At 34.2% G+C, this 27297-nt stretch overlaps 2 protein-coding genes across 3 annotated transcripts in view; both read left to right on the top strand.

Annotated features, from left to right (window-relative positions):
* The window catches only part of LOC125850853 (protein PHLOEM PROTEIN 2-LIKE A5-like), a 26593-nt gene extending 4730 nt beyond the window's left edge, over positions 1 to 21863 (top strand). Inside the window, exons 1-4 of one of the 2 annotated variants that reach the window (XM_049530698.1) lie at positions 19922 to 20400; positions 20530 to 20677; positions 21249 to 21364; positions 21458 to 21863. In XM_049530698.1, the coding sequence (XP_049386655.1) occupies positions 19922 to 20400; positions 20530 to 20677; positions 21249 to 21364; positions 21458 to 21860 (1146 nt within the window). In that variant the 3' untranslated portion in view covers positions 21861 to 21863. Of the gene's footprint in view, positions 1 to 19921; positions 20401 to 20529; positions 20678 to 21248; positions 21365 to 21457 lie in introns of those variants that run through there. The other variant, XM_049530697.1, reaches the window with a different exon arrangement.
* Positions 21864 to 25222: 3359 nt separating this feature from the next.
* On the top strand, positions 25223 to 26686 carry LOC125850842 (gallate 1-beta-glucosyltransferase 84A24-like). The gene has a single exon (XM_049530685.1). The coding sequence runs from the start codon at positions 25223 to 25225 to the stop codon at positions 26684 to 26686; it is 1464 nt and encodes a 487-aa protein (XP_049386642.1).
* The last annotated feature ends 611 nt before the right edge of the window (positions 26687 to 27297 follow it).

The raw sequence follows: 27297 nt of genomic DNA, 5'->3' as shown, positions 1-27297 counted from the left end.
CACATGAATGTTTAGTTGGATAGTAACTATTACCAACCGTGACAAAATTTATCGGTAAATTATTAAATTACTAACTGATATTTGAATAGTTGGTAAATTTACCAATTGAGAAGTTAAATTGTTTGGTAAATCATCATCTAGTGTTGAAACAAAAGTAAATATTAGATTAAAATCTTGAAGAAGCTGAAGGTGAATTTTTTTTCAGTGCACTAACAATGAAGAAGATGAAAATATGGTTAAGAATATAGACGCTCATTGAGATGAACAAAATAATGACGATGCCTTATCTGATTATGAATCTGAGAAAATTGAGTATTTAAAGGTGTCAGTGATGATGAGAAAGCAATTGTTCACCCAATGGAAAAAGTAAGGTCGTCATTTTGATAAAAATGACCTTCCGGAGCTAACCGCAATGACCAAAAATGACTTTGCTCAATATCTTTTAAGGTTTAGCCAAAATTTGATTTTGGTCAATATTTTTGATAAACATGCTCGGAATAGAATTCCATAGTGTGTTTAGCTTTATGGAACGCCATTTTTTATCTAATAGAATGGTTTGTTCGGGTTTCGAGGTTTTCATTTTCAGTTAGTGCCGTTAGGCATTTTAACTTTTAACTTTTGGACAAAAATTTGATTTTGCTTGACATTTTTTGTAAACATGGTCAGATGAGAATTTTGTCGGCGTTGTTAGCTTCAGAAGGTCATTTTTTATCCAATAGGATGGTTGGTTCAGGTTTTGAGGCTTCCATTTTTAGTTTGTGATGTTAGGCGTTTTAACTTTTAAATTTTGGCCAAAATTTAGATTTGGTCAATTTTTTTGGTAAATATGCTAATAGTAAAATTCCATCAGTGCGGTTAGCTTTGGAAGGTCATTTTTGGTCTAGTAGGATGGTTGGTTCGGGTTTTGAGGCTTCTATTTTCAGTTTGTGTTGTTAGGCGTTTTAACTCTTAAGTTTTGGCCAAAATTTAAATTTGATCAATATTTTTTATAAACTGCTCAGATTAAAATTTCATTAGCATCATTAGCTTCAGAAGGTTTTGGTCTAGTAGGATGGTTGGTTTGGGTTTTGAGGCTTTTATTTTCAGTTTGTGCCGTTAGGCGTTTTAACTTTTAACTTTTGGCCAAAATTTGACTTTGCTTAACATTTTTTGCAAACGTGCTCAGATGAGAAATCCATCAAACGACTTAGCTTTGAAATTTCATTTTTGGTCTAATATGATTGTTGGTTCGGGTTTTGAGGCTTTCATTTCCAGTTTATGTCGTTAGGCGTTTTGACTTTTAAGTTTTGGCAAAAATTTAACTTCGGTCAATATATTTGGTAAACATGGTCAGATGAGAATTATGTCAGCATAGTTGTATTTGGAAGATTTTTTTTTCTAATAGGATTGTTCGTTTGGTTATGAGGGTTTTGTTTTCAGTTTGTTCTAAGAGGCGTTTTAATTTTTAACTTTTGGCCAAAATTTGACTTTGGTCAAAAAATTTGGCAAATGTGCTCAAATGAGAAATCTGTCAATGCGGTTAGCTTTGAAATTTCTTTTTTGGTCTAATAAGATTGTTGGTTCGGGTTTTGAGACTTTTATTTTCAGTTTGTACCGTTAGGTGTTTGTTTTAACTTTTAAGTTTTGGCCAAAATTTAGATTTGGTCAATATATTTGGTAAACGTGGTCAAATGAGAATTCCAGTAGTGTAGTTGTGTCTAGAATGTCATTTTTTGTCTAATAGGATGGTTTGTTCCGGTTTTGAGGTTTTCATTTTCAGTTTGTGTCGTTAGGCATTTTAACTTTTAACTTTTGGCCAAAATTTAACTTTTCTTAACATTTTTTGTAAACATGCTCAAATGAGAATTTCGTCAGTGCGGTTAGCTTCAGAAGGTCATTTTTTCTCCAATAGGGTGGTTGGTTCAGGTTTTGAGGCTTTTCCATTTTCACTTTGTGTTGTTAGGCGTTTTAACTTTTAAGTTTTGGCCAAAATTTAGATTTGGTCAATATTTTTGGTAAATGTGCTAAGATTAAATTTTCATCAACGCGGTTAGCTTTGGAAGGTCATTTTTGGTCTAGTAGGATGGTTGGTTCGGGTTTTGAGGATTTTTTTTTTCAATTTGTGTTATTAGACGTTTTAACTTTTAAGTTTTGGCAAAAATTTAACTTCGGTCAATATATTTGGTAACGTGGTCAAATGAGATTCCATCAGCGTAGTTGTGTTCGAAAGGTCATTTTTTTGGCTAATAGGATGTTTGGTTTTTGTTTTTCAGTTTGTGCCGGTAGGCCTTTTAACTTTTAACTTATAACTTTTGGCCAAAATTTGAGTTTGGTCAAATTTTTTGTTAAAGGTGCTCAAATGAGAAATCCATCAGTGGGCTTAGCTTTGAAATTTCATTTTTGGTCTAATATGATTATTGGTTCGGGTTTTGAGGCTTTCATTTTGATCAGTTTGTGCCGTTTGGTGTAAATCTTTTATGTTTTGGCCAAATTTGACTTTGGTCAACAGTTTTGGTAAACATGCTCGAATGAAAATTTTGTCAATGCGGTTAGCTCGGAAAGGTCATTTTTTCTCTAATAGGATCGTTGGTTCGGCTTTTGAGTCTTTTGTTTTTTGTGCCGTTAGACGTTTTATCTTTCAAATTTTAGCCAAAATTTAATTTGTTAAAAAAAATCGTAAAGGTGCTAGGATTAGAATTTCGTCTGTGCGGTTAGCTCCGAAAGGTCATTTCTGGTCTAATAGGATGGTATGTTTGGGTTGTACGAAGAAGTAGTAGAGGCCTCTTTCTTTTGATTTAAGTCTACAATTGTGATGAACGTGTCTATTGAAATATGTGTATTACTATTAATATTAATTTAATATCATGTATGAACTTTAAAAATATTAGCTATAAATCTTTATTAGACCTAATTTGTATTTAGAGAAAAGCTCCAATATGTTATCGAACTATTAGAAATGACCCATTTAGTCAGCACAAAATATCTACAATCATGGATACACAAATATATTTTATTGCAAAGTTAATTAAAGTAGTTGAGATATATATATATCATGTGAAAATAAAGATATGTCATGTAACGGGTTTACATACTACACTCTAAATAATTTTCTATTTAGTCAATACGAAAAAAATGACACATTACTTTATATGAAAAATCTTTCAACATTATCAACATTGTATCCACGTTGGATCTCATTCATTCTTGTCCAATTAAATTAACTATATCAAATAAATTAGGATAAAAAAAAGTACGAAATATTTTTTATTTATATTTTCACCCTTATAATTTTTTTTTAAAAAAACCCACTTAACATATAAATATATAACTTCGTAGATGACATTTTATTAAATAATATAGAAAGCAAAAAATGTTTAGTTATTTTTTAATCCTTCTTTTTGCCATTAGAGACTTGGGCAATAGGCGTGAGGTAGTGTGTATTTCCTTTTGTTCTGAGTTATCAAATGAAAGGATCCCAAATTTAATTTTAAAAAAAAAACAAAAAATGTCCAAAAAGAACAACAAAGGCAGGCGATATTAACAAGAAACAAAAATCAGTTCACTTGATTCTTACTAGTTCGAACTAGGTAATCTTCATCAAGAATCTCTAAGGTGCAGTGAACAAGAACAAATTCCATCAAGAATTTCTAAGCTGCAATGAACAAGAAACAAAAAGCTGAATGAAGAAGAACAAATTTCATCAAGAATTTCTAAGCAAAGCTAGATCGAACTGGGTAATTTTCTTACTGATCTGTTTTCTAAGTTCCACTACAGATCAATGATAGATCTCCTCTCAAGAGTTAAACGGATTCAACTACAAATTGCCTAAGTTTTCATCTCAAGCTCTAATTCGCTGAAGTGATTTGATATATGGAGTATTTCTTAGAGCAAATGAGGTCTTTAATCTTTCAAGAGTATAACAACTCATGGACTGCATCTCATATATACAGAAAGACCCACATCGTGTTGCTGGGTATGTCTTCATCCCCATTCATCCCTCTTTTGTTCAATTAATCATTGCATGTGTTGCTTGTTTTTGCTGATGTACTTAGCTTGTTGTAGATTTCATGCTTGTTTCAATTCCTACATATTATTACATTTTTAGTATTTTAATTTCATCAATTTAAAGATTGGGTTTTTTTTTGTTTTTATTTCTGGTGAATAAAAAAGAATCTTAAAAGAATTGTACAAATACTTCAAATAAAAATTGGAAAAATTCATTATATTTGAAAGAAAAAAAAAGAAAAGTTGAAAACAAGAGAAAAAAAAGCAAAAACTTTTCCGCTAAACTCCCCACCTCCCTAAATTACAGAGACTTTCGCCACTATTCAGCTTTTTTCTCTAATTTCTGCCCACGTTCAGTATCAGTACTTTATCTAAATCATTTTCATCTCATTTTAAAGATTGTCTCCGACTACACTCACTCGGAATTCATCTGTGGCTCTTGGATTCTCAGTTTCACTATCATTTCCGCTAAGTGGTAAGTATTCTTTATCAAACTTAGTTTCTCCTTTTTGTTTGATACAATCAGTCAATTGTAGAACTTCAAATGTGCTCTATTTGCTCAATTAATATATAGCATTCATATAGTGAATATATAGACTTGTGTTTTTGGATCCCCTGTCAATTTCTCTAACATAGTTGTGAATTGGGTTCACTATTCGGTACACTATTTTTGAGCCCCCAGCTAAAAGATAAGTTTATATTTTTATACTATTTCAATCACAGTATAATTATAATGCCATTTGTTACATGTTTAAAACTACAAACAATGTAGAAGAACATAATACTTTTCATTGCCTTCATATTTTGAGTTACATGTTTTTATGAAGTTTTGATTATACGAAGGTAGTAAAAAATGAAGCTTCAGTGGAAACATTTGTCTTGCTGCCTTGATTATAAATTGTTCCCTTTTTAACTATTCAAATATTTTATAATTATAATGCCATTTGTTAAAAATTAGTGCATCTTCTTATGTTCTCTTATATTGTTTTAGCTTGTGATTGTTTTTAAGTTAATTGAGTCAAATATTTCTGTTCCCGTTATTTAGGAATGATATCCTATTACTATTTATTTGAATAGGACTTTGTTGGAGTTATTTTAGGAGAAAAGGTTGTTATTTAGTTTATATATATACAGCTTGCATACCTGTTGAAAAAAATAGAGATTTCCAGTTCAAAGTTAAAACAAATAACATTATTCTATATTCCATTTTTTGTTATACTGCAAATTTCTTCTTTTCAATTCTCGGTGTGTTTTTGTTTCAATATTTACCCTTCTTACATTATCAGAATAGAAGGTTTATAAGTAAAATGAGTTCAAATCGTCAATGGATGTACAAAAGATTAGCCAAAGGTCTATATGATCCTGAATTCATAAGGGGTGTACAACATTTTATTGAGTTTGCTATGAGTCATCCAGAAGGGAGGGACGGTGAGAGACTAAGGTGCCCATGTAACCGAAAAAAATGTCAAAATAGAAACTTTGATAATGTTCATACTGTCCATGGTCATCTATTAAAAGAAGGTTTTGTACCGGGATATCATGTATGATACTTGCATGGAGAAAATGAAGTTGCGAGAAGCATAGATCAAGATGAAAGGATACCACGGGATCATACTATGAATAACCTACCCGTGAATGTTGGTGCATTTGATGATCCTACACCTACTACATCATATCATATAATGGTTCATGAGGCTGCTGGTCCCGCATTTGTTCCAGATGATATGGAAGAATTACCTAATCCTGATGCACAAAGTTTTTATGATATGCTTGATTCTGCAAATCAAGAAGTGTGGCCTAGTTATGAAACACACTCAAAATTATCAGTTGTTTCTCGTTTGTTGCACATCAAGACTGAACACCACCTCTCTGATAGATGTTTTGATGAAATTTGTCAGTATATGAGTGAGATGCTTCCGCCTGATAATGTGATGCCAAAAAATTTCTATGAAACTAAAAAGTTAATGAGGGGAATGAACATGCCAATTGAAAAAATTCATACCTGTGTCAATGCTTGCATGATTTACTGGGGTGAGGATAGCGAGCTTGTAAATTGCAAATTTTGTAGTCATCCCAGGTACAAGCCTACAAGTCAAAGATCTGTTTCAAAGAAAAATCTTGTACCATTTAAACAAATGTATTACTTTCCCCTTACTCTACGACTTCAACGACTGTATGCTTCCAAATCATCTGCTTCTCACATGCGATGGCATGCTGAACATGAAGTTAAGGAATGTGTAATGTGTCACTGTTCAGATGCACCTGCCTGGAAGCACTTTGATAAGAAGCATCCATCTTTTTCAGAGGAAAGTCGGAATGTTAGATTGGGGCTATCAACAGATGGGTTTCAACCATTTGGACAAACGGGGAAACAATATTCATCTTGGCCAGTAATAGTGACACCATACAACTTGCCACATTGGATGTGTATGAAAGATCCCTATTTATTTTTGTCAGTTATAGTTCCTGGGCCAAAGAATCCTAAGCAGCAACTAGATGTTTTCTTGCAGCCTTTGTTGCTGAATTGAAGAATCTATGGAATATAGGTGTCAACACATACGATATCTCTACGAAGCAAAATTTCAAAATGCGAGATGCTTTGATGTGCACAATCAGTGACTTTCCTGCATATTCAATGTTGTCTGGGTGGAGTATTGCAGGCAGGCTAGTATGTCCATATTGTATGGAGAATTCTGATGCTTTTACTTTGACAAAAGGTGGTAAGCAGTCCTGGTTTGACAACCATCGTAAGTTTCTGCCACTGAATCATCCATATAGTTAAGATAAGAGCCCATTTAGAAAGAATAGAGTAGTAACCATGCAGCCTACCCCATTCCTGTCAGGTGAAGATGTCTTAAAGGAGATAGAAGAACTGGGACTCAAAAAGGTAACAGAACTTGGGGCTGATATTATTAATCATCGGATTAGTAGATTTTCTGGTTGGAAAAAGAGAAGCATATTCTGGGATTTGCTATATTGGAGTACCAGTCTCATTCGGCATAATCTAGATGTGATGCACATTGAGAAGAACTTCTTTGAGAATGTGTTCAACACAGTGCTGGATGTAGATGGTAAAACAAAAGATAACCCAAAATCTAGAGAAGACTTGAAAGAGTTCTGTCGACGACCTGAATTACATGTTGTTGATGGAAAATACCCGAAAGCTATTTACACACTAAAAGAAGAGTTAAAAAATTTGTTGTGTGAATGGGTGAAAAATCTGAAGTTTCCTGATGGATATGTCTCAAATATGGGGAGGTGTGTGGACATGAAAAAACACAAGTTATTTGGTATGAAAAGTCACGATTGTCATGTATTCATGCAAAGATTTGTTCCTATTGCATTCCGTGAGCTATTACCAAAAAAGGTGTGGGAAACACTTACTGAGATGAGTCTTTTCTTTAGGGATGTCACTGCTACAGTAATACGTGAAGAGGATATGGTACGACTTCAACAAGAAATACCTGAAATAATTTGTAAATTAGAGCGTGTATTCCCTCCTAGCTTCTTTGATTCAATGGAGCATCTCCTTGTGCATCTCGCTTATTAAGCAATGCTAGCTGGTCCAGTACAATATCGATGGATGTATCCATTTGAGAGGTAAGATTTCATTTATGTATTCAAGTACTTCATTTTTTGGGCAATTAAACTGATATTGTTAATCACTAAGCGATAATACAAAGCTTAGAGAGGAGCCAACCAGTAATCTTCCCTTCTTAGACAACACTTAAATAACCTTACAGTCCTTATGACAATCCCTAATCAGTATCTCCAATAGAAAGTCATAACTCAAATTAAATAGGACTTAAAAACTCAAATAAACTCATGTTACTTCTTAAATAGCTGCATAGGCCAGTCTTCACAACATGTAGTATTATGACATATGAGATTTTTCTAAGGAACATATCCTCCAACACCTCTTCAAGTTTTATAAGTGTATGATGTTTTGTCTCCCCCTATGTTCTATTTGTGTATTTAAAATGATAATCTGCCAGAATTTCAACATATGACACATTTTTCTTATCATCCAAAAAGCATATTGGGCACCTCCATGTGATCTGCTAGTCTCCAATATCTTATATAGTATGTATGGACCAAATTGATTCATAGTCTTTCCCTATTCTAACTCAATAACCACAACAGTTTGCAAATTGGATCTTGATTCTAGACCTTCAAGTTAATGGTCAAGCCTCCTACACCTTTAGGAAGAGTCACTTTGTGTTATGCTACAAGTGTCCTTTTAGAAATATTGGTCAGACGTGTCCACAAATATTTTCTACAAGCAGCTTCGATGAGTTTAATAACCTTTTATGGTAGTAAAATAGATGTGACATGTCTGCTTGGATACCAAACATTATTGCTCTAATTAGTTGAAGCCTCCGACATATGATAATTTTTTAGCCATCCAATTAGTGATCTTTGCTGTAATTTTATCTACTTAAGGTTTCCAATGCAAAACTGTCATCCTTTCAGTAGAGAAAGGAACTCCTAAGTATATAAATGGTAAAACATCTATTTTATAGTACAATGGACTCAATATGTAATTCCTTTTATATGTCCATAACCACTAAAATAGACTTGGTTGTTTAAGTACTTCATTTTCATCATTATGAATGATTAACGCCTTGAGCTTTTGTACTATTTTCAGAAACCTTCGAAAATATAAATATAATGTTCGAAATAAGGCACATGTTGAAGGATGTATATGCAATGCGTATATAGTTGATGAAGGTTCATCCTTCTGTTCACACTACTTCGAGCCTCATGTTTACACAAGGCATAGAAAAGTGCCACGAAATGACGATGGTGGCATAGGCGAACAAGATAGATACAATGGTAATCTTTCTATATTCATCTATCTAGGTCGAGGATTTGGGGAACTAAATAGGAGATATCTAACCGAAGAAGAACACAAAGCAGCTCATATTTATATTTTACTAAATTGCAGAGAAGTGCAACCATATGTGGAGTAAGCTTTCAAGCTTTTGTTTACATTTATACATTATATTTATCAAAATACTTACATATTCTTTTTCTTATATGTGATCCAAAGGAAATTGATTGACTCCCTTCATCAAAATTTTCCACGAATTACGGAGCAGGAAGTGGATAAGAAACTTGATGAAGATTTTGCATCATGATTCAGAAGATATGTGAGCACTTGTACAATATCTTTCCATCTGTACTTATTTCATTTATAAGACACTCTAATTGTTTTAATTTAATAGGCTCGAGTCCACATAGATAATCAGTTCATCAAGGCGCTTGCAAAAGGTCCATGTCGACCAGCGAAACAATACACTGGTTATAATGTCAACGGCTTTAAATTTCACACTAAAGGTCGCAGTTTTTCTAGAGCATCTGATAACAGTGGCGTTTGCATAAAAGGAACCAATTATAGTGCAGACGACAATGACTACTATGGCGTGCTTACTAAAATTCTTGAATTGGAGTACAAGGGCAGTACACCGATCAAAAGAATAGTTTTATTTAAATGTGAATGGTTTGACCCCACACCAAATGTAGGAATGAAGATTCACCCGCAATATAAATTTGTGGATATCAACCATAAAAGGAAATTGAATAAGTATGAACCATTTGTTTTGGCAATGCAAGCAGCTTAAGTGTATTATGTTTCTTATCCTAGCTTACGACGTGATAAGAATGATTGGTGGGTTGTGTGCAAAACAAAAGCTCGGGGTGTTGTGGTTATGCCTCCGTCATATTTATCGTCTCCTCTAGTAGATGTTGCAGAGCCATTCCAATGTGACGGAGATGGTTTAAGATTTAATGTGGTGTACGATAATGAAAATGTTGTCTGAAATGATCCAAATGGAGAATTCATAAATTTAAGAGATGAGAATGATGATTTAGATGATGAGACAGAATTTCATGATGAACCAGAATTAGAATCAGATGATGAAAATGAGAATGAAGAGGCATCCTGTGAAAGTGGCAGTGAATAGAGTCAAAGTGCTTAGCTCTAATCTCCTCAAATATAAGAATTAGAGCGACTGAAACGTAGTATATAAGCTGATTTTATTTCAATTAGATTTTATATTTCTTGCTGACAAAGTTCTGAATTTTAAATGTCACCAATTTATATTTCTCCTTTACCAGTGTAATTATTTTGTTTTAATTGTTCTTCGGGTTGTTTTGTTTGAGCAACTATCCCTCACTCTCATTTCGTAATATGAAGTAGACCATTCTAGATCTATGTTTTGAATAGTGATGGAATAACTTTATTCTTTGTAGTGTTTATGTTTTTATCTATTGTCTAGGTTAACACATTTTTTTAACTTTTCAGAGGCATCTTGTTCTTGAAGTGATATATCTACTAATTACCTGTTCTTGTTATAATTTGACCAAACTGTCCATGATTCAATTATTATGTTATTATTTCATCCATATGTAACTTTGAAATTGCATATATGGCACCAAGGGGGGGGGGGGGGGGGGACGAAGCAGATATTCTGGAGAAAGAACATCAGATCCAGTGACATCTCCTCTAATATCTAGTTTCACACCTGATCAAGCACCATCATTGCCTGAAGTGCCGACACCAGTTATGCCGGATTCAGTTGTTGTCAACATAGCGGTACCATCTTCATATGTGGGGATAGAAACACCTAGAAATGACATTGTATCTACAACTTTGTCAAATACAACTGATGATACCCGCACCCGAATTGAAATTGTCCTGGGATGGTAAGTGTACAACATCGTTTCATTTAATTGTTTTGCTTCAGGCAAGAAAATAAGCCATATTGATTTTCTTTCCATACTATTTTTCTATAAATCTTTCAAAGTTTTGTTGGTTTTCTTAAATTGCAATGATGGGAATGAATTACAGAATTGAGGTGTTTCTAAAAAATCATTCTTGAAAAAAGTAGCTTGTTAACTGATGTCTACATTTCTCTTATATAAGAAGAAATAGTTGAATGCTGCTACAGAACATGGAAAGGAATCAAATTTGTAGAATGAATTTCCAGACCTTTTGTTCTTGATCTACATGTTCGAATTACAAAGTTGAATGTGCAGTTCCTAGAACTTTTGCTCTTGATCTACATATTCAGATTGTGTGGCAAAATTATTGTTTACTTTGCTTTCAAAAGTATGTTTCTTCTTTTCCCACTGGATCATATCTTACTAAGGGACTAAGAATTGGTAGGAATATGTGAAATTCTCTATAATTTCTTAAGCTCACTGAATTCTATGTCTGCATTTGAGGTACTCATCTGATGAATTCAAGAGGCTATTTTCTTGTTATTTGCAGAATATGTTTATTTGAAAATTGAGAACATGAACTGCAAAGTACATGTTAATTATTTTGAGTGATATTTCAGTTTATGTTTTGCTTTTATTACTCGTTGGTACTTCTTGTATAAGGAAATAACACTTTTGAGTTTGAAAATGACATACTTGAGCCTATTTTTCAAATCAATAATTGTCTTCTATTTTACTCCCACCCTATAGCTGTTTTTCATGTAGACATCAACTACATGGTGCATTTTTTAGAATCTGATTTGATATTAGTGTCTATGGTGTGACATTTCTTTAATCTCAACAGTCCTTATTTCCTCAAGTTTCTCTTATCTTTTGCAGTATATCATTAGAATTCATACTAGAATTTTTTTTACTTGTTCCAAGCTTCGTATGGGATCCTCACAGCTAGTCATTTCAGGATACGATAATAGTAGGATTTTATAAGTTATGTCTAATCATGGTCTCTTTGATAATACTTTCATAAATTTCATATTATTCGTCCTTACTTCCTCTACCTCTTCAGCTCTTATATGTCGAAAAAGACACTGATAATACACTCTAGCAACTGCTTGATGTAGATAAATAAAATTGAGTATTGAAATAATTGCATGTTATATTTATACAAGTTTGGAGCCAAGTAACGATGTATCTCGGGCAATCACAAAAATCTTTAAGGAAAAATTGGATCTCGAAGGATATGATTGGAAGTCAGTTACACCAGAGATTAAGGTACTGGGAGGAGTTTAAGGTAAACTATACTATCCGTTTTTCCTAGTAACTATTGATTTATTGCGAAAGTAGAACTGTACAGATCAAACAAGAACAAAAGAAAAACATAGATGATGAAACAGAACCACTACAACTAGCTAAAAGATAAACTTAGGCTGTCTCATCTGCTACATCTAGAAAAAAAAAGAATATTTAGGGATACAAGTTCATCGTTTCTAATAATGAAGCAAAATTTCCTATTGTTATTACTCTTATGAAACACCTCTTGGATAGCTTGTCTAACTATAACTTCAGGTTGTCTTGGTGTGCCTTTGAAAATATGTTGATTCCTTTCCATCCAAATATGGTATACACTACCAGCCAAGACAACTCTCTATATATCTGCCACTATAACAACTTAGTCCATACGTTGTGGGAGGAAGTACATTGATAAAGCAAGTGCTATATAGTATCGTTTGTATCTCCGCACATTGGACAACTCATATAATCAACAATGCCCCATCCAATAAACCTATCTCTGGTGTATAATCGTCCCAGTATAGCCAAGTACATAATGAATGTCCATCTAGGTGGACCACTGATATTGCAGTTAACCTCCTTCATGAGACTTCTTGATAATTTCCTCTAATCGTCACATATAATTTTCTAACAGAGCATTTGGCCTTACTTCCAAGTTTAGCCTAGTTCATTCGAGCTTCTTCAATATACTTTCTCTCTTACCAGACTTGTTTCAACACCCATTATACTTGTTTTGGTACATCTTTTGATACGTAATTGTGTCTCCTTCTACTATAATATTCATATACTAATTATACCCATAAATTCCATTTTGCTATCATTTTATTTATGTATTTCATTCATTTAAAATTTCTATTATGTCAATTCATGTGATATTTTTCTTTCCCTTTTTAAACAGAAGCGATTCCATTGGAATATGGCAACTGAAGGTTCCATAAAGGATCATTTTATGAAAATATGTTCAATACAATACAATGGTATGTTATGTGAAGCAAGATCTTCTGAGGAGAAACAAAAAAATATCCCAAAATCTGTTTGGGATAGCTGGAAGCCTCACTATGATACTGAGAATTTTAAGGCTAAATCTGCACAATGTTCCAAAAATCGACTAAGTGAGAAATGTGGTGAAGGATCTGGTCCCTCGTGCCATACTGGAGGCTCCTGGACTCACCGAGAGCATGCAAGAAAACTGGTACAATTATTTTCATTTTGTCAAGTTACACTTTTTTCAACGTTATTCCTCTAGCAATAACTTTGATGGATGTGATTTCAATTTTAGGCGACTGTTCTTGGACGGCCACCTCATCCACACGAACTTTTGAAGAAGACACATACCAAAAGAAACGATGAGTTTGTGGATCTGAAGTCTAAGAGCACATATGTAAGTAACACCAAACATTACTGATTATCTTTTTTAATTTTTGTTGAGAATTTACTTAGTCGTCATTCATCATGTTTATCCCAAATATTAAATACATAGTTATAATATTTGAAGATTATAATGAGGGAGGTTAATGTCATATTAGTGTAGTTGATGTCTCTATATAATTTTCTAGTGTGGATGAAATCTTTAACAGCTAACAAAACATCATTGTGCATCACTGGCCCTGCTTTATCAGTGCAACCGAGACTATCTATAATCTCTTGGTCGGTGACTTCAGTACGTAGAGTAGTTTGCTGTTCTAGAGTAAGTGTAGGTCCCCTTCGCATAGTCGATATGTCTACTGCTGGTAGCGTAGAAGCTGCAGAATCCATAAGACTCTTCTAAAATGTAACATTTTCGGTTTGTATGACCTCAAGAGTTGTAAACTTGGTTCTTGATAGAGTAGTTTGCTGTTCTAGAGTAAGTGTAGGTCCCCTTCTCATAATTGATGTCTACTACTAGTAGCGTAGGAGCTGCAGTGTCACGCCCCGAGCCTACACCCTGGGCGGGACCGGCACCCGGAGACCATTTCTGGCCCCAAGCGAACCCTTGGCCTGGCTTTCTTAACTCAGCGGAAACCTAACTCAACAGAATAGCTCAAAGCAATGCAATAATTCAAAACAACTTAACTTATAAAATATGGCCATAACGCAACCCGAATCTCAAAATAGGATATTTACATATATACATAGATAAGAGACTCAAAACTAGCTGACTGACTGTCTGTCTATGAAGCCTCTAAAATACTGAGATGGATGTTGGGACAGCCCCCGCAACATCCTAATAAGACAAAAACTAAGAACACAAAATAATTGAGTCCTCCGGAATGCAAGGAGGCTCACCACTGACTCTGGAGTGCTTAGCTGGATCAACGACGAGCAGGCTGCTGATCCGGGGTACCTGAATCTGCATCATCAAACGATGCAGGCCAACTGGCATCAGTACATGGAATGTACGAGTATGCAAGCGGGAAAGCCAAACACAACTTAAGCTTGAAAGGAAATATGAGAGGACACTTACCTCGACTCTGTACGACTCATGACTAACTGAACTCAATATATAAAGCAATAAGACGCATGCAATATATAAAGCTTGTAAAACAGTATAAACAACTTAGCTTGTTAATGATAAAACAATAACAACTCAACTGCACTTATATAAAAGTAAAATAACTTATGTGGGAGGTTCTTTAACCGACAACCACCACTATGAGCCCTAGTGATGATACAACGCTTTACCTCGCGTTGCCAAGGACCATCTTATACCTTGCCGTGATATAGGAAGCTAACTTTACTTAGTGGATCCACTAGCTTAACTTTCGTGATCATCTAAAAAGTATGATCTGAGAAATCCTATGATGGCGCATAGTTCTTATGGAGAGTTGAGTAAATCAGAACTCGTGTCCCCAATTCGGTGCTCAATACTACTCCCAAAAATACTTTGGCTCAAAGATGTCTTTAAACACATTTTCTTTAGTTGAGGTAATTACTCAAAACTTCAGCCCAAAGGCTCTTTTGGCGAAAGAAAACATGATTCCCCTTTTACTCAAATGTAATAACATTTATAACCTCCTTTGGGAATACTTAGTTCCCTAATAGCCTTTAAAAAAGAACTCAACTTTAAACTCATGACTTAGCTTGAAATTGGGACCCTTACTCGACTTGAAACTTGAGACTCTTACTTGACTCGAAACTATCTTTCCTTGAATCGAAATTATGAATTCAAGGTGTTCGATCACATGTTATGGAGGGATTCTTGAACGCTTAGACGCACTTTGGAGTGTCGAAAACAACTATAAAACATAGGTGTATTACTTTGGAACATGCATGAGAAAGTGAGAAAAGAAGTGGGGAAACTTGGCTGAGACTTCAGATTTCTGGTGACACAGATGGGACTTACGGACGCCATCGACGGACCGTAGATGGACTTACGGTCCGTACTGCAGGTCCGTAGATCGCGTCAGAGATTTTCCCCAGAATTCATTTAAGAAAATGACTAAGTGTTGACCTACGGTCCTGACTTACGGTTCGTAGGTCAAGTTACGGACCGTAGGTCGTGTCCGTAGATCGGTGCCCCAAAACCCAACTTCTGTCCCGATCGACGGTTGACCAGTACAGACCGTCAATCGATCTACGGTCCGTAGGTCAGGCCCGTAGATGGGGATCGATAGCCCAGAAATTGCTGCGAAAATGATGGTGATTCAACTTTAAAAAGGTCATAACTCTTGGAATCATAATTCCCTCAACATACAATAGGTTTCAACTTAAATACAGGACCCAATCATGTCTCGCAATGAACAATAACTTCAACAACTCCCCCAACAACATCAACAACAACTAACAACTTCAATACTTCAACAACAAATCCCAATCTTTTCTCAAATCATAGAATAAACTTGGTGTGTGTGAGGGAAAGGATCAACCCACACGAAAGACTCACATACCTTGATAGGGATCACCCCCGACGAAAATCCACAATGATTTTGACTAAGCTCCTCTTTCTTCTCTTCTTCTTCTTCTCCTTCTTCTCTTCTTTAATCTCAAGAACCCTAACTCTTTCTCGTTCAAAAAGGGACAAAAATGATCCAAAGATCATCCTAACTCAACAATATGAGCTCAATTAAAAAGATTTGTGAAAGGACCAAAATGCCCTTAAATTTCCGGACGGATTTCCCTTCCAACTGCCCAACTTCTACAAGGCATAACTCGCTCATACGAACTCGGAATCGAGTAAACTTAGTGGCGTTGGAAAGATCATTCCAAGGGATTCGTAACCATAACTGGAACTACTCCTAACTCCTCCTGAGCTAGGAGTTACGACTACTCAAAGTTGGCCAAAAACTCATTTCTTCCACACTTAGCCAAATTTCCAGATTTTAAATATTTTTCCAAAAAATGACTATTTCCCAAGTTTCAAGCTCCTTCAAAGCCGCTTCAAATTGTCGGATGTTACATGCAGAACCCATAAGACTCTTCTAAAATGTAACATTTTCAGTTTGTATAACCTCAAGAGTTGTAAGCTTAGTTCTTGATAGAGTAGTTTGTTGTTCTAGAGTTAGTATAGGTCCCCTTCTCATAATTGATATGTCTACTGCTGGTAGCGTAGGAGCTGCAGAACTCATAAGACTCTTCTAAAATGTAACATTTTCAGTTTGTATGACTTCACGAGTTGTAAGCTTGGTTCTTGTTAGAGTAGTTTGCTGTTCTAGAGTAAGTGTAGGTCCCCTTCTTGACCGATGAATCTGGCAGTATTGTTGTACTTCCTGTCTCTGCTGAAAGTGCAGGATTGTTGCCAAAATGTATAGCTGGAGAAAAAGGTTGTGACATTGTCTTAGAAGCAATACTGGAGGCAGATGTGGCAAAGAATGCCAAAGAATTTTTCTCACAGCCACAAAACCAATTAAAAAGTGAATGATGAGGTTTACTTTCCAACTTTAAGACCAATTCTGTAATCTTATTAAAAGAAAACACATTAGAGGTTTACTAAGTTTATGGTTCTTTTGAAGCCTATATGTTAGGCTTCCTCGTGTTTAGGTCATGTGAATTACATTGCATTTAAAAAGCATAGATTTTCATAGAATAGCTTAGTTTGGTAGGTTTGTACTTTTGTTTGGTGATCCTTTATATCCTTCCTTTCAAAAGTTCTTAGCATGTTTAGTTGTATGATTTTGAACTTTCATAGCTTTACTAACTAATATGAAATGCTATCTTTTCAGTTCTAGAAAAAAAAAAACTTAGTCCCTAAAAGATTATTTTTGTACACTGAATATGAACTACAGGTGTGTATGTCAAAATAAATGTTAATTGCAGCTGTAGAAATGATAAGTGTGGTGGAGGTATTGTCACTGACAAAGATGGTTGACTGAATCATTTGTCTTGTATATTTATAATCGCTAGACATTTTTTCTTAACATAATATCATTTATTTATTTTTCAGGATGCTGTAATATCTAAGATCACATCTGCATCTCAGCTTGTAGATGAATCTGGCGAGTCTCCGACAGTAGATTTTTCAAAGATTTACATGGATGAAGTGGGTGGGGTTAAGAAGGCATGTATATATGGTCTTGGTTCTCAAAGCTGTTTTCTATGAGAACGTTGGTTCATCATCTGCTTCAACTTCTCAACCTCAAGATTGTAGTTTTGATGCTCGAGTGAAGGAATACGTTCAAGAAATGAAGGAGGAGATGAAACATGAGATGAGAGAAGAGATGAGAGAAGAGTTGCATGAAATGAAAACCGAGATGCAGCTAGAAATGCAAGAGCAAGTTGATAAGATTCTCCAAGAACGTTTGCCCATCCTCATAGCTGGGCTACCTAAACCACCCCCTGGTACACTGCCCGCTCCCGCTGGTACACCTCCAACTGGTACACCACATTAGCTTAGACATGACCCATCATCAATTAATGATATGAGTCATTTAAAATTTCGAAACTATTGTAGGCATATCTTTCATTGTTTGTTTCTATATTTGGATTTGTTTTGAACTCTTCATCTTAGCTTTTGCATTGTTTTAGTCAAGTTATAATTTATCAAAGGATCATTGGATTTTATTATGTTTTCAGACTTTTTAAGATTCATAAAAGCTATTGATTAATATAAACATATAAAGTGGAACTTTACTATTGAATTACCATTTAGTTAGTAATATGGCAATATACATTACCGATTCACTAACCGAATATTGACCATAAATAATATATATTACCAACAAAATCACAATAAGTTAGTAAGCTTCCTAACGAATTACTAATGAGCTTTTTGTGTTTCTAAAATACTAACCAATTAGTAACATAAGTTACATGAGTAGATAGTCGTTTTTAGTTACAGATTTAAAATTCGTTGGTAATTTACCAACGAAATACCAACACATTTTTTTCTTAACCGAAATTACAAACTGATTACCAATGTATTTTGGTGAATTTACTGTCGAGCTTACCAACCAAGTTGTTTTCTGTCATACTTGCTAACCAAATACTAACAACATTTTATTTTATTTTAGTATATTTGCCAACATATCACTAACGTAATTGAATAGTGAAGAACCAAATTTACTAACTCTTTTTTCTTCGTTAGTAAACTTCCCAACGATATGCCAACCAAAAATTGGTTGGTGAATTTACCAACGAAAATTTCAAGGCCACATTTCAACAATTACCAACAAGTCTTTTATGTGTTTACCAACTGATCTTTAGTTGGTAATTTTACCAACTAACTGAAATGGGTTGGTAAAATTTAGTGACAAGCTTTTTAGCAACAAATTGACATTAGTTGGCATTCGGTTGGAAAAATCATTTGCCAACCAATTTAATCAATTTAGCAACGGATAATTTTGTTGGCAATTCAAGGGTTTTTTGTAGTGCGCGTTCTACGTGACAATTTACGTCGTATGTGGCATCCTACACATCATGTCACGTGGATGCATGTGTCTACTTTTTCAACTTTATACAAGTTTAAGTATCTATTTGTGCACTTGCAAAATTAAAGGATATAAATATCAATTAAGATCAAGTTAAAAGACACGTGTATGTATTATATTAAATATTATACCCACAAATAATACAATACAATAAAAAAAATAGGAAAGTCAATGATCCAAATAGAGTTTGTTTAGAAGTAATTACTTAGTTGATTGTGACATAACTAAAACTCATTTGATCAAGTTGTAGAAAAGTTAAATTAATAATCAATTAACTAACCCATCGAATCAAATCGAGTGCCAAAAAGTCAAACAAACCGACTTTTAATTACCTATTGTTTCGTAACGTATGGTAATGAATTGTATTATTTTAATATTATGATTTGCTAAGTATTGGTCATGAATAAGAGAAGTATCAAAAAAAAAAAAATTAATATATATATTATTTTGTCTAATACTTTTTACCAAACGACCCTTGAAGTTGTTGAAAATTTTGAAGACTTGAATATTGTAGAGCCAATAATCCTAAGGTAATAAAGTCTTTTAAGATCGAAGTGAGGGTTGTTTGGTAGCTGATTAGAGTTATGCCAAGTATTAGTAATATATGAATTAGTTAGGAGAAAATTTATGTATTATTTTATACAAAGTTTAGGTATTCATTAATCATATATTGATTATTGATATAGAACTTATTCCACATTCTATATTTCCTGTACAAAATAATATATACATATATTTTCTTATAACTTATACATTCATTAATTATACAGATTTTCGAATTACAAATCAAATAGTATCATATATTAACCTAAGATCTAATACACGCATAACGACACTTTGACTTTTCCTCACCTTCTTGGCCAAGGGCTAAGTCAAAAGTCTTCTTAAATTACTTGTTTTTAGTACGTACTCTTTAATTTCTCATTAAAAAAAAAAATAGGGTACATTTTTTTATGATTTCAATTAGGAACATGATAAGAAGTTACAATAAAGACTATGAATAAATAGTGAAAAAAGGTGAAGTCTTGTTCTTCAATCTTCATTAAGTCTTTAGCAATTATAACTAATATTCTTCAACAATAATGTCACACACTTTTTCTTCTGAAATTCTCAAGTACGATGCATTTCTGAGTTTTAGAGGTGAAGATACACGAAGAACATTCGTGAGTCATCTCTATAACGCTTTAATACAAGGAGGAATCGATGTTTTCAAAGACGATGAACGTCTAGAAACCGGAAAATCAATTTCTGATGAACGACCAAAAGTCATAGAAGAGTCTAAATTTGCTATAGTGATATTTTCTGAAAGCTATGCATCGTCAAAATGGTGTTTAGACGAGCTTGCACACATCATGAAGTGTCGAAAGGAATTGGACCAAATCGTAATTCCTATTTTCTATAATGTGGATCCATCGGATGTGCGTCATCAAACTCAAACTTTTGCTGAGTCTTTTTCCCAACATGAGGAAAAATACAAAGACGATATCGAGAAGATTCAAAGATGGAGGGATGCATTTGCGGAGTCTGGGAAAATATCAGGGTATCATTTGCAAAATTATAAGTAAGATTACTTCTCTTTGTCTTATTAACTGTCAAGTCAAACGTGCCATATAAATTGAGTCAAAGAGAATATTTAATTTGATTTCTAAAGTTCGATCTAAATAGTTGTTCTTTTCATTTTTACATTTAGGGATGAGGCAGATTGCATCAAAAAAGTTGTTGACAGACTAATGTCAGTATTGCATAATGAATCTGATGACGATGATGACGATGATGTTCGTGCCTTCATACGGGGCATGGACATTAAATCTCCAATTCTTATCGATGGAGGCAAAATGGTATTATTTCTTTTATAATTTAAATCCTCTTAGTGAAATTTGATAGATATCTATCTTATCACGTCCATTAAGTACCTAGTTGCAAGTTTCAAAATTGTGTGTTAGTTGACACTTGAAAATATTGTTTCAATTATCAATACAAAATCCTATTTAGTAAGTAATATAATGATCAATAGTCTTTAAAATACCAAATATTATGTATACATGTTTTTTTTATAAATGATTAATTCACACTTGACATATGTCCATAACTAAAATTACATATTCAATTATAGTTTTATTCTTTTATTGCGTTATTTTCGTAAATACTAGAATTAGATTAATAAATAACTAATTGTCAATGAAAAGGACTAATATCTATGTGTACCGTGTTACGTGTATGAGTGGAACTGTGGAAGTCATGTCAAGTGGGCAGGGTCAGTCCATGACCGATCCAACCCGACCTGATAAGAAAGGGCGAGTGACTAGCTTGGCCCATTCATTAGGATTGTTGAGTGGTCTCTATAGGACCTTTTTCGATTTGTTTTCTAATTTATGATGTCCTATGTTTGTGATTTGTCTTGTTAAATAGAGTTTTTCGTTGGATAAGAAGAGGAAGAAATGTTTTATGATAGCAGCAAGGGGACTTGATATTGAATGGAGTCATAAACCAAAGTATTGGAAATGGTTATCTCACTCTGACTCCAGGTTTTATATATTCGCAGTCCCTTTCCATATTTTAGTATAAAATTTGAAAGAAATCAGTAATAATTATTGAGCAAGGTTAAAAAAATTTTGTAGATTCGCGGAAGTGGCTAAACTCAAGAAGGTCTATTGGCTTGAAATTCAAGGCAAAATTGATTCTCGAAGACTGTCAAAAAGAACCAAATATGTTGCTTATCTAGTGTTCAAATTGGAAAATCAATTCTATGGCCTTGAAACTGTTAATGCAGTTGTTAGATTTGTTGATTCTGTGAGTGAAAAAGATGCGGAGAAACAAGCTAGTGTTGTGCATTTTGCAGGACGAGGACCTAGAGAAACGCTACCCTTCAAAAGAGGTGATGGATGGATGGAATTAAAAATGGGAGACTTTTTCAATGATGCAGGAGAAGATGGATATGTTGATGCGCGATTAATAGAAACTAAGAAACTCGATGAAAAAAGTGGCCTCATTGTTCAAGGAGTGGAGTTTCGTCCCGAATGAAGAAGAGAATAATCCTCTTCTTACTATGCCCTTGGCCCTTCTAGAGGAATATACTGATAGAGAAAATTGAATTTGATTAGACAATGTGTGTTTGTAGTAAGGTCGAAATTTTAAACATTTTAATATGATTCTACAAGATTTAGTTTCGTTCAAGTGTCGAGCTTAAATACTATGATCTTTAATTTTCATATCAAATTATATCTCATGAACTTTTAAAAATAACTATCTCAAGTTTTTTGTCATTTTAGGAGTTCAAGATAAAATTAATTATTTTTTTCATATTTTATCTAAAGAGTAGTAATGTTCTTGAAACTACAAATACTTCAATACATAAGTAGAGAAAATATTTAATTTAAAGAGATTATATAAATAAGTAGAGAAATTTTATCTGATGCCGTAGGCTGGCAATTAACCTCCATTATACATGGGAGGGTGCCCGCCTAGTGTCATTGTGCATGTATTAGATCTCGCACAAGTAATATCATATTTTATGAGTTGAAATAGGAAGATGATAAGAAGTTCCCCTAAAGACTATCAATAGTTTTTACGATGCTTAATTTTCTGAGTTTTAGAGGTGAAGATACGCGTAGAACAATAGTTTTTAACGGTATAAGTATACATAATTTTAAGTTTACTTAAAAGATTGGTCCTAATAAAATATTAATATGGTCATCTTCAAACTTTTACATTGACATTGGATACATAACTCCAATTAATTGGTCCATATTGAAGATATCCATTACTAGGCCTACAAATTTAATAGTACTAGAGAAATTCCATCCTCAAATTTGGTGGAAAATATCAAACATTAATCTTTCAATGTCATAACAACTTAGAGTAATTAATTAATAATCTTATCAGATTACCATAATATTTTGTTATTCAATAGTACTATATATTTAGTTTAGTTTCTAACGTAATAACTAAAATAGGGGACCTTTGTAATTTTGTATCGTGGCACCTTTATCGAGACGATATGTTATTTGTCTCTGATTGAGCCTGATATATGCTAAGGCAAAATTTTCATCAGAAATTTTATCATTTACTATATTTGAAATCGATGATATTGTATCTATACGTCGCAATAGACGATGGTTTAATTATTAGTCCAAGAAAAATCATTGTTTAGTGTATTGCACACCAATTTTTCAGCCCAGCAGACTGTTTTAGAGAAAAACACCATTCCTTTTAAGTTGTCATGGTTTTCTTTTTTAGATTCAAACGATAAAAACTTTGACTAACATTTTACGATGTATTTTTTATCATATTGATATGCAAAAAATTACAATTTATAGTAATTTTCGTATAGTTTTTGAATATCTAAAATTTTAATTTAAATTATCGAATTAATATAATCTAATTTAACTTTAAAAATTAGTCAAATTAACTTTTGAAAAACGTAAAATTACAATGAAAAAGGAACGGAGGGAGTATCAAACATATGGTATTACTTAATTGTGCGAGATCTAATATATGACGACGTACACTTAGAGGTCGTTTGATCGGGTGTATAAAGTTAATGTTAAATAGAGTGTATTAGTTATGCTTGTATTAACTATACATAAATTATTTTTTATGCATTGTTTGGTTTGGTGTGCAAAAAATAACATGAATTGCATAAAAAAATTCATTTATAAAAATATCCTCCACAATTATGATGGAAAACATGTAAAACAGGGTTTTGAGGGGTAATTGAGTTTTTAACCATACTAATACATGTATTGAATCTCTTTGTGTTACTAATACCTAGAAATCAATGATATTAGTAACACACTCTTTCATACACAATAAAGTGTATAGCTAATGCGTGCAAACAAGATACTACTAATACACAGAGTTAATGCGTGCATTATTTTTGCTAATACACTCCACCGACACCTCAAGACTTTTCTTGGCTTTTTTGGCCAAGGGCTAAGTCAAAAGTCTTCTTAGCTGTATTTTGTACGACCTCACTAATGAAAAAGTAGGTTACATTTTCATGACTTTGAAATAGAATTATAGAAACATGATAAGACCATAAAGACTATGAATAAATAGTGAAAAAATTAGGTGAAAGTGTTGTTCTGCATTAAGTTGAGAATTTCCCTATTAGTTTTTAGCAATTGTAACTAATACTCTTCAACAATGTCAAACACTTCTTCTTCCAAAATTCAAAACTACGATGCTTTTCTGAGTTTTAGTGGTGTAGATATACGTAGAACATTTGTGAGTCATCTCCATAACGCTTTAATACAAGGAGGAATTAATGTTTTCAAAGACGATGAACGTCTAAAAATTGGAAAATCAATTTCTGATGAACTACCAAAACCATAGAAGAGTCTAAATTTGCTATAGTGATATTTTCTAAAAGCTATGCATCGTCAAAATGGTGTTTAGACGAGCTTGCGCAAGTGTCGAAAGGAATTGGATCAAATCGTAATTCCTATTTTCTATAATGTGGATCCATCATATGTGCGTCATCAAACTCAAACTTTTGCTGAGTCTTTTTCCCAACATGAGGAAAAATACAAAGACGATATCGAGAGGATTCAAAGATGGAGGGATGCATATATCACATCATTTGCAAATCATAATTCCTTTGGAATCGTTAAATTACAAATAAAGCATTTGAGTACTTTGTGGAAGAATTTGTCCTTAAATAGAATAAATATTCATCCTTAATCTTTCAAGAGTTATGGACTAACAAATCACATTATTTTCAGAAATTTGCACTATTGTATATTTTTATTTCATAACCTAAGTGTGTAATAATATGAGGTGATTTTTTTCAAATTGTTATTTTTAATTAGTATATGTTTGCATCATTGCATGTGTACATTATATAATTGGGTAAAGAAATAATTTGTACGGGGTTGGTGAAACATTTACTTGTGCAATTTAATTTCCTTTGATTCAGAAAATTATTGAGCTATGTTGACTTTCTAAAAAAAAATATATTAAGGCATAATACCAAATTCATGGATCTTGATTCTTGAGACTACTCGGGGGAGCTGATTACAAGGTGAGGAATCGAACCATCATCAACAAGGTGAAATATCAGATGGTCAATTAACTGAACTACTAAGATTTCTTGAGACTATCCGAGGGAGATGATTACAAGATGAGGAATTGAACAATCATCAACAAGGTGAAAGATCAGATAAACAGATAAACAATCAACTGAACTACTAAGTTTTCCCGAGACTAATCTAAATCCATATACCAATTAATGACTTTATTACGCTTCATTAAAATTCCCTTATCTATTGAAACACCGTCATATAAAATGAAACAGAAAGAAGTAAGTGCTATTGTTTAAACTATTGCAAGTTTGCAACTATAAAGAGGGGATTGATCTTCTTCATATTCTCTATTGACTAGCAATGGCTTCTCCATCACAAAACACAAAAAGTAGTCTTGTCCATATCTTTCTTGTCTCATTTCCAGGTCAAGGCAATGTTAACCCTTTTCTCAGACTAGCGAAACGCCTTGCTAGCAAGGGCATGTTGGTCACTTTCTCTGCACCCGAACATGTTGGCAAAGAGATGAGAGCCGTCGATGTGAACTTGATCATCGACCAACCAACTCCTTACGGAGATGGTATGATCAGGTTTGAATTCTTCGAGGATGGACCCTCGAATCAATCCATGATCGAGGATTTTGACTTGAGGATGAAAATGCTTGAGCAAGCCGGACGAAGGAACTTGACTAAAATCCTGAAGAAACAGGATGACGAAGGTCGTCCTGTTTCTTGTATAGTCAACAATCCATTTTTTCCATGGGTATATGAAATTGCTGAGAGTCTTGGAATACCTAACGCGTTGCTTTGGGTTCAATCTTGTGCTTGCTTTTCGATATATTACCATTATCATTTCAATCTAGTGCCTTTTCCAAGTGAACTCGAACCTGAAAAGGATGTCATCCTAGCTAACATGCCTGTTTTGAAATACGATGATCTGCCTACGTTCCTACTCCATTCAAGTGGCTTCGAATTAGTGTTGAAACGGGTTATGTTGGATCAATTCAACATTTTATCCAAACCTTTTTGCATACTGGTGGACTCATTCCAAGAACTTGAACATGAGGTGGTAAGGCATATGTCGAAAATTTGCCCCATTAGAACTATTGGTCCCTTGTTATTCAATGACCCTAAAATCATTAGCCCCATTCGCGGTGATTGCACAAAAATCGAGGAGGATTGCATCGAGTGGCTTGACTCGAGGCCAACATCTTCAGTTGTTTACATTTCATTTGGTAGTGTTGCTGTTCCTGATCAAGAACAAACAGATGAGATCGCGTTTGGACTATTAAATTCGGGGATATCTTTCTTATGGGTCATGAAGCCACCCCCTGCCTATTCTGTTTTTCAGCCTGTTGTGTTACCTGATGGTTTTCTTTCGAAAGTCGGTGGAAGGGGGAAAATAGTGACATGGTGTCCACAAGAACAAGTCTTGTCTCACCCTTCTATCGCATTTTTTCTCACACATTGTGGATGGAATTCGTCAATGGAGGCAATTTCAAGTGGCGTCCCCATCATGGCTTACCCTCAATGGGGTGATCAAACCACGAACGCGAAGTATTTGGTTGATGTATTCAAAATGGGGATCAGATTAAGCAGGGGTGAGAATGGGAGTAAGATAATTACAAGGGAGGAGATCGAGAAATGCTTGCGTGAAGCCACTAGTGATGATTCGAAGGTAGCAGAGATGAAAGAAAATGCGCACAAGTGGAAGAAACAAGCAGAGGAAGCAGTGGCAGTGCGCGGCTCCTCTGCTATCAATATCCAAGCATTTGTGGATGAGTTGAAAAATACCCATGCCAAGAAACAAGAAGAAAACGCCCAATGATCGATGTTCATAACTGAAAAATAGTGTGTTTGTGTGTGTGTGGAGGTGGTGTTAGATTATGTTTTTNATAAACTCTTTCCGCTAGAATAGACTCCCCAATAGGTGTAGAAACACAAAAGGGTTCACCAAGTCTTTCAGGGAGAACCTCAAACTGATTTGCAACATAAGGAGTTACAAACGATAAACTTACTCCTGGGTCTAGCAAAGCATACACATTAAAAGCAAAGACTTTGATCGTACCAGTGACAACATTCGGAGAATTTTCTTGCTCATCGCGACTGGTGATAGCATAAAGGCGGTTTGCTCTTCCACCTACACTAGAAGTAGCTCCTCTAGGTGTCGTCCTGTCTGGTGGAACAACTGAAGAAGACTGTGCTTTATTGCTTCCATTACCCTGCCTATTCTTTGGACACTCTCGCATGAAATGTCCATTCTAACCACACCTGAAATAACTAATGGAGCCCTCTCGACAAATACCTGAGTGGTTCCTACCACATTTGGCGCAGACAGGAGGCTTACTACTCCCTTGCGCCACACTACCCGAAGATGGTGCTGGTTTAGCCCTGAAGTCCTTCGAATTCTGGACATTAAATTCACCTCTGTATCTGGGT

This window comes from Solanum stenotomum, unplaced genomic scaffold (assembly GCF_019186545.1).
Source record: "Solanum stenotomum isolate F172 unplaced genomic scaffold, ASM1918654v1 scaffold19785, whole genome shotgun sequence".
Classification (NCBI taxonomy): Eukaryota; Viridiplantae; Streptophyta; class Magnoliopsida; order Solanales; family Solanaceae; genus Solanum; species Solanum stenotomum.
The sequence above is the reverse complement of the archived record's forward strand: the minus strand, read 5'-3'. Positions and strand labels throughout refer to the sequence as shown.